This window comes from Trachurus trachurus, assembly GCF_905171665.1.
Source record: "Trachurus trachurus genome assembly, chromosome: 10".
Taxonomy (NCBI): domain Eukaryota; kingdom Metazoa; phylum Chordata; class Actinopteri; order Carangiformes; family Carangidae; genus Trachurus; species Trachurus trachurus.
The window spans coordinates 14769099-14777866 of record NC_139894.1 but is presented as its reverse complement, the minus strand read 5'-3'; the positions used below and the strand labels follow the sequence as shown (position 1 = coordinate 14777866).

The following is an 8768-nucleotide window of genomic DNA, read 5'->3' as shown; positions in this document are numbered from 1 at the left end:
GTAGGTAGGAGGAGGAGGAATGTGGTTTTTCAGCTCCGGGGATGAAAACTTCCTCCACATCGCAATTTCATTCGCTGCACGTTCAGTCTCTCACCTGCGCAGGTGGGCGGGGCCAGGACAGGAAGGTGTGATATAAAACAACAGGCTGAGGATGCAGGGAAGCTGCTGCTGCTGCTGCTGCTGGTACTACTGAGGGGGGAAGACAGCACGACACTCACACGGGCTCAACATCATGGGGAACTGGATTATCAACCATGGACTCACAGCCTTCATACTGGTGAGTTTCTTCGGGAATAATAATAAACGAGATAAAAGAAACCAACGCTTACCAGGATTAACGCGCGAGTTCCCATGAAAGTCTGCGGTATAATAGTTGAGTGTTGTGTGACGTGGTGGCTGTTGTTTGCAGGTGGTCTGGATGGGCATCAACATCTTCCTTTTCGTCTGGTTTTACTTCTACTACGATCTGGGGCCGCAGTTTTTCTACACGCGTCACCTGCTGGGGGTGAGTGCAGCTGCCCCATGTGATGCTGTGATATAAAGTCATCTACAGTACACAGCACAACAGCCCATATTAAAGTACAATAGCCTAATATCAGCAATTTACCTATTGTGTAACACATTCAAGATTAAAGGACACCTCTGAAGAAAAAATAGCTGATATCATTAATCACATTATTTGATTGTTATGTAATAGTATTTGTCATAAAGTATTGAAAAAGTCATTTGTGACAATATAAAAGCAAATAAAGGAACTGATAATTGGTTATGCAATAACTAGATTGCATAACAAAGTTTTATTAAAAAAAAAAAAAAAAAAAAAAAAAAAAAGTAGTAGTAATAGTATGATTAAGTAGTACTTAGACTAATGAGCAAATGTGTGTGTTTTATTTCAGTCGGCCCTGGCCTGGGCCAGAGCTCCTGCTGCTGTGCTCAACTTCAACTGCATGCTGATCCTGCTGCCTGTGTGCAGGAACCTGCTGTCTCTGATCCGTGGCACCTTCATGGTAAAGTTAATGACCAGGCTACATGTCAGAGCAGGGCGAGGTGAAAACGCTCCTATTGTTTGTTACAGATTCATATGGTCATACTGACGCACAACTAGTTTCTCCGCTCCCGGGAAGCATATCTGTAGTGTTTTCACACCCATGTGTTTTATAACCTTACACTCTTTGGTATTTAGGTTGTCAAGTTATTTATATAATGTTCTTCTTTGTTGCTCCAGTTTTCTGCTGAACTAGGTTTAACATTTAAACTGTTTAGTTTTGCCTGTCTGCATGAAATAATTTGCTCAAAAACAAGTCAAGTATTTCTTTAATATTAAATAAGGATTTCATAGAAGTTGGTGTCTGACAAAGGTTGGGTAGTTTTCTGGGAAGAAATGTCCATTTCTAAATATTTTACCGTCCACTTCCTTCTTGTCCTTTTCCTTTCAGTGCTGTGGAAGAACAATAAGGAAACAAATAGACCATAATCTGAGTTTCCACAAGCTGGCAGCGTACATGATAGGACTGATGACAGGTGAGACACTGCATGTACTGGTTGGATGCATTTCAATAAGACGTCTGGGTTGACCTGACCTCTGCAAAGAAAGAATGTTTTTTATCTCTTGTCAACGTTTAGTTTGCCAGTGTCATAGTTGCACATCTGAGGTAACATCATATTAAGTCTTTGCTGCGAGAGGGAGAAACTAAAGAAATGCAACACAGTCCACAGGGACAGACACTGAGGTTTCTGCTGTGATTCACATTAACACATAACTTATAAGTAATGTCCAGATGGTTCAGACACAGAATAAGTTAAAAAAAAAAAAAAACTCTTTTTGCAGTAAAATTCACATGCGTCTCTTTTCAAATGTGATGCAGACTTTGACTTTCTTTCCCACCGTCCTTCCTCTTCACCACACAGACACACAAATACAAATGCACACACAATGCTAAACTGTTGTGGGTTCATGTTAGCACGGAGAGAGGAAGGCAAACAAAGTCCAAAATAAATATTGACCCAAAGTCCATTTAAAAGTGTCCCCCACATTAGAGAGATAAGAGAAAAATCTGGACCAGTAGTGTAAACATTTCCAACCAGTCCAACATTTTAGAAACTCCCTAAAAAGGTGTAGCCTGCTGATTTGTACTGCAAAACACACGTTAATACAATAGTCAAACTGTATGATCAAATGAGCTGTGTGTGTGTGTGTGAAGGCTGCAGTAACATGTCTCCTCTCTGTGCTCTGCTGACAGCCGTTCATATGATTGCCCATCTTTTGAATGTGGAGTGGTACAACAACAGCAGACAAGGAGTGTACGACAAACTGAGCATTGCTCTGTCCAACCTGGAGGACGGAGAAAACACCACCTACCTGAACCCGATACGCTTAACAGACTATGTGAGTCATCAGCTCATCTAATCAGATAAAGTCCCAAATGTGGAGAATTGTTTGTTTTTTTTATTTTTTTTTTTACAATCATCTCGTATCTTCTGCTTGTGGGATTTTCTTGTCTTCTTTGCCTTTATCTCACACAAGATTCAATTTCTGAAAATCGGGAAAACAAGCTATAAACACAAATGAGCCGTCAGATAAATGTGATGTGGCAATTTGTTTTTCCTACATTTTCAAAATTTAGCAGAATTAAAGTAGAAAGTATTGCAAAATGGGAAAACTCTTTCCAAAGTCCTTACATCCAGCCCTCTGGGTACCATGAACTAATTCATCCAATAATTGGGTAACACTCCAAAATAACTATTTAGCATTAATTATTTCTAAACCATTCTTCCTACACCTGATATTAGTATGTAATTTAGAGACACTGCTGTTAAAGTCAACAGTTGACTTAAGCTCGTCTTTATCATCTCATCTTCATTTTTTTTAATCATTACAAACTAGTTAACTTGTTTTTCAGTGGTTTTTTACACTTTATAAATGATCTAATGAATGTTTTTTAATTGATTTAATACTTGATTTATAAATGTGGAATCCATCATCTAGTGTCAATGTAGGAAGAATACTTAACAAATAAAGAATGTGTGTGGTTATTATGCAGTGTTAACACAGATATTTCAGATATCTCTCTCTCGATCTTGTAACTAACGCGCTTCTTCTTCTTCTTCTCGTGTCTCAGGATCCACAGCAGATCCCCACCTACTTTGTCTTCACCACCATCGCCGGCCTCACCGGTGTCATCATCACTCTGGCTCTCATCCTCATCATCACTTCCTCCATGGAGGTCATCAGGCGCAGCTACTTTGAGGTCTTCTGGTACACGCACCACCTCTTCGTCGTCTTCTTCGCCGGTCTCGTCTTTCACGGCGCCGGGTGAGTGAGGAGGAGGACATCATTGTCTGTCTTTAATGGTGCGTGGTTGTTGTTGTTGTTGTTATTCAGAGCTGGTCTGACTTGTGCATCTCGCCTGCAGTCGCATCGTGAGGAGTCAAACAACAACAGATCCGCCGCACAACTTCACCTTTTGTAAAGACCGCAGTGATGACTGGGGAAAGATTCCTGAGTGTCCCATCCCTCAGTTTGCAGGAGGGTTCCCGCAGGTTTGTTTGGGTTTTTTTTTTTTTTTTTTCGACTTAAATTTGCTTCATTATTACAACTGAGAGTCCAATAAAAGCTTCATGAGTAAATTTTCAGCCATTTCATCACAGCTTTCTTTGCTTCTTTTCAGACGTGGATGTGGGTGATTGGTCCAATGGTTATTTATCTTTGTGAACGTCTGGTGCGTTTCATTCGTTACATGCAGAGAGTCACATACAGGAAGGTACGTTTGATCACGGTTCACCGGCTCGCTGAGCTTCTGAGCGTCCCCGCAGGCGAAGAGGTTATTCAGTCACTAAATCTGTTTGTTTCACTCATTCAAGATCGTGATGCGGCCGTCCAAAGTGCTGGAGCTGCAGCTGGTAAAGAACGGTTTCAAGATGGAGGTGGGTCAGTACGTCTTCCTCAACTGCCCGGCCATCTCCCAGCTGGAGTGGCACCCGTTCACCATGACCTCCGCTCCCGAGGAGGACTTCTTCAGCGTCCACATCCGCTCGGCCGGCGACTGGACCGACAAACTCATCGACATCATGCAGAAGCTACCGGAGGGAGCGCAGGGACCAAAGTAAGTGCTTCTTACTCACCGTGGTGGAAGTCAGCGTTCCTCAGAGCTTGTTTGTTCCTTGTGTTATCTTTTTTAAAAGACATCTATTTGTATATTTACAAAAATCATCATTTTTGTTGATTTAAAAGTGCTCCGAGAAATATCCTGCAGATCTCCACTTGTACAAAGCCACATGAATTCATAAGACGAGGCATTTCATTTTCTGCCTGTATGTTATATTGTCATTAAAAAATAAAACACACACAAATGAACAGAAGAAGGAAAAGATTTGTAGAAAGCTATGTTCCAGTGATTCCACTGATGCTCATATGATTTGAAATCTAGTCACAAAACAACATCACACTCGGGCCCCCACCATCTGTGTGGTTATTAGAGTCAGAAATAAATCCACGCTGCCCCACTTAAAAATCTACAAAACAAACAGCGAGGGAAAAGGATGTGATTCCCTCTGGCTGGGGGACTTGTGTAACTTTGAGGGGTTTTAACTATTTAATCTACAACTCTCCCTCTGCACAGATACACAGAGAAAACAGTTGATGTTCTTTTAGTGTAAAACAGCAATGTCCTGCATTTGTTTCTGGGTTTTTCATCCATGTTTGATTAAAAACTGAGAAATAACACATCTGGTGTGGCTGAAAGCTCCAGAACAACTACTTAATGGACCTTGTAGTTAGGTAATAACAGCACTGCGTGTGTTTTGTGTCTAAGGCTGGACTGTGCAAACCAGCCCAGCCTTTAAACATTGATGAGATACTTGCTTCTTAGCTGCCGTGCTCCGCAGTCAACACTGAACTTTGACAAGACAAACAGCAGAAGTTGAGTCATCGGTGTCCGTAATGAGACTTTTGATTCATGTTTGGGTTTAGATTCGCCCTGATAACACAGTTAATTTATTGTCCCTTCTCAGAATGGGTGTGGACGGGCCCTTTGGCACAGCCAGCGAGGACGTGTTCGACTATGAGGTCAGCATGCTGGTCGGTGCCGGCATCGGAGTGACTCCCTTCGCCTCCATCCTCAAGTCCATCTGGTACAAGTTCAAAGAATCCAACCCCAAACTGCGCACCAGAAAGGTGACAACCTTCATGTCAACATAATGCCTGCCTTTGACTTTTAACCCAGTGTATCCATTTCACAATAACACACTGCAGAGAAGTTATTGTCTCTGAAACACAAAGTGCTGTGTGTCCTCACAATACACCCATACATGTCTGACGACGAGTCATCAGCGACTTCGCCAGCTCTTTTGTAAGAGCAACATTGTTTGACACTCCTGCATCTGTTTCCTGGTTTCAGATCTACTTCTATTGGCTCTGCCGAGAAACGTACGCCTTCGAGTGGTTCGCCGACCTCCTGCAGGTGCTGGAGAGGGAGATGGAGGAGAGGGGCATGGGGGATTTCCTCACTTACAAACTCTATCTGACTGGATGGGATCAGAGCACTGTGAGTGTGTGAATCAGCACTCGGGGTTGCAGATAAACAATGTGAGGTAATTTCAGCCCCAAACTCAGCTGTGTCTTCTCCCCTCATGTTTTCCTCGCAGGCTAATCACATGAAGATGGCCTACGACCAGGACTTAGACGCCATTACTGGACTCAAACAGAAAACTACTTTTGGCCGACCCATCTGGGACAAGGAGTTCGAACAAGTCCGCAAAGAGAACCCCACGTAAGAGAAAAATGTTAAAATCTCTTTAAATCCTTATTATTAAAGGGATAGTTCAATATTTTGGCAAATTGGCCCATTGCCATAATCCCTATAGTCATAGCAGTAGGTTTGTTACCTTTAATTGTCAGTGCAAGCTATTTTTTGGAATGGCTGAGCAGAGCCGCAAGCTGCTCAGAGCTACACTACGGAGGCTAATGGGATTTCTTGGTTTCCCTCATCAAACTCATCAAATACACAATCCAACAACTCTAAAACGCTCTGGTGGACAAGTTGTGACCTGCACATTCACTATGCTATGAGATAATAACAGAATGTTACGAGACAGAGTTGTTTTCGAGGTAAATGCAGAGACTGCTTGCTGAAGAACTGCCCCCGACGGGAACATGCGTTTTGCATTAATTTACCTGATTATGACAATGGGCCAATTTGCCAAAATGTTGAACTATCCCTTTAAGTTTGATAACTTACTGAGTTTTAGGTGTGTATTATAAACTTATAAAGTACATTATTTCTCTCCCAGATATATATACATACTTTATTTATGCCCTAGGGGAAAATCAATGGAGAGGAAATAAGGAAATTCACAAGGGAAATGCAGTGGAGTAGAAATGTACAGCAGCAGAATTATACTAAAACAAAACACTTCTGTAAATCTGCTCAGCTACTTTCCTTCCCTCTGCATGCGATGCATACTTCTCAGGAAAACTTTAAAGGCCCCATGGCATGAAAAATGTGATTTTGGTTATTTTTTCATGCTTGGGGAGGTCTCTGGGCCACGTATATACTGCCCCATGCATCAAATTGGTCATAAACGGAGAAACACACACCGCCCATTTGTAGGAACATTCTCTTTAAGACGAGCAGATAGCACTTCCTCCTTTCTGTGATGTCACACACAAGGTAACTCCGCCCACCGTGACCAGTTGTTTTTTTTCAATTTGTATGAATGCAGCTTAGGTTTCAGTTACTTGCCTGTGATTGGCCCGACCACATGCCACTCTAAAACAGTCAGCCAATCAGAGGAGAGGTTCTCATTCTCTCTTCTGATTGGCCAAATGACCTGTGCCTGTTAGAACTCCAGAAAGAGGCAACAGAAAGGGGCAATATAAACTATATTAAGCAGATCACAGGTACTCAAAACCAATGATACATTTTGTTAGGGATATCAGCAGGTAAATAAACCCAGAGAAAAGTGCACAGCATGGGGCCTTTAACCTCTGAGATCTCACTCTTCTCATGCCCTCAGGTCTGTGGTGGGAACTTTCCTGTGCGGTCCTGCGGTTCTAGCGAAAGTCTTGGAGAAGAAATGTGTCAAATACTCTGACGTGGATCCTCGGAAGACCAAGTTTTACTTCAACAAGGAGAACTTCTGAGCAGAGAAACAGCGTGTGGGAAGAGGAAGAAGTTTTTCTCGATTCGCTGTGGGTTAACGATGACAAAGCTACCTGACAACCTGAGACACAAACTGGGTGTGTTCTGACACACTACGCTGCACACGGATGAAGAGGCATGGCATGTTTTTCTATTTCTGTACTCCTCAGGGGCCGACCTCTTTTTTCCACCTTAAACCGTGATGAAAAAATGATTCATGACTTACACGGTCAATTACACCTGTAAACTCAGTGTATCATTAACTCTGTGGTGAAACCCTCGTCGTTGCTGGTGATCTGACAATTGAACAAAATTATAAAGAAATAGTTTTATGGTTAAAGCAGAAGTAAGCGATCCGGTCGTTTTGGCTAATGCTGCGTTCCAGGCAGGCTTTTGAAACCGTAAGTTACAGCTTCAAGTCACGACTTACGACTTTGTAGCGTTCCAGGCAACCCGCAACTCGTGTTTTTCCGACCTGTTTTACCTGTGAAAGTCACTATAACGGCCACTCGTAACTTCCGACCCGTGAACTCGTACCAGATCGAACTGGTACGACTTCACAGGTCGGAAAAACACGAGTTACGAGTTGCCTTGAACGCACCATAACGTCTTGTCAGCCGACGGAGTTAGCAGCCCCCGCCCTCGTCATGGATCTATTGGGCCTCGTCCCTATGTCACCACATTCACGCGCCGTTCTCTCTCCTCATTGGATAAAAATTGTAGGATACAAGAAAAGTTTTCTCCTCGGTTCAGAGCAGAGCAGAGTGACTGAGAGACCCGTGTTTCGGTCCAAACACTCTATGTAAGTGATTGCTGTCGGAAGATATAACTATTTAAGACTTATATTAACACAAAAATATCGCTTACTTCTGCTTTAAGGAGAAATCAGGACCTCGTGGGTTTAAATCCCAGTTGTACATTTGTTAGTTCATCATGTGGAAATCTACATTTTAATTTGCACAAAGACAGATTAATGTATATATGGTAATTTGCAATTTACTACTACAGCAGACAATTATTTTTCCTGATGGAATAAAACTGCCTGTGATATACTTGTAAATATTGGAAAATAGTGAAAAATTCTTGTCTGTACAAATCTTATCCTACCAAGAGTCCAAAGCTCACAAACATTGAGGAGACTGTCCCATAAGGAAAAGCAGTACATCATATTCAAAGCTTAAAGGACTGACCCTTGTTTTCTTGTTAAAAAAAAAAATCCAATGATTAATCATCTCCTGTCAGTCAGCTAATTGTTTAAGCTGTAAACCAGCATGCATCGTCTTCCTTAAGCCTTTATTTTTCCTCTCCAGACAGTTTGCCTTTGAACAGATACACTGTAAATACCATGTCTTGTTTTTGTGTTATATGCTCTACAAAATGTTTTTTTTTTCTTTCTGTGTGACCAGGTTGTCACGTCCTTCTTCATGGATGAGGAAATATGTTTCTTAGGAAAGAATGATTCCTTCTAATCTGTTAAAATACCTGTTACTTCCTCGTCAGAGTGATAAGACAGGAGGAAGACGGTCAGTCACGTAGCCTGTGTCTACTGATATTTTTCCCATTGTTTCAGAAAGTGCTTTTGTAATGGACTTTCTTGTATATACTCACAACTCCATCTGAATAAATCAT

At 41.9% G+C, this 8768-nt stretch overlaps 1 protein-coding gene across 1 annotated transcript; it reads left to right on the top strand.

The window, feature by feature from the left end:
• Positions 1-30: 30 nt before the first annotated feature.
• Positions 31-8715, top strand: nox1 (NADPH oxidase 1). The gene is made up of 13 exons (XM_083980339.1): positions 31-277; positions 410-505; positions 897-1007; positions 1437-1521; positions 2241-2386; positions 3120-3313; positions 3414-3540; positions 3669-3761; positions 3862-4103; positions 5011-5173; positions 5397-5543; positions 5644-5768; positions 7015-8715. Exons 1-13 carry the CDS (start codon positions 233-235, stop codon positions 7139-7141), a joined length of 1701 nt encoding a protein of 566 aa, XP_083836465.1. The 5' UTR covers positions 31-232; the 3' UTR covers positions 7142-8715.
• Positions 8716-8768: the final 53 nt, after the last annotated feature.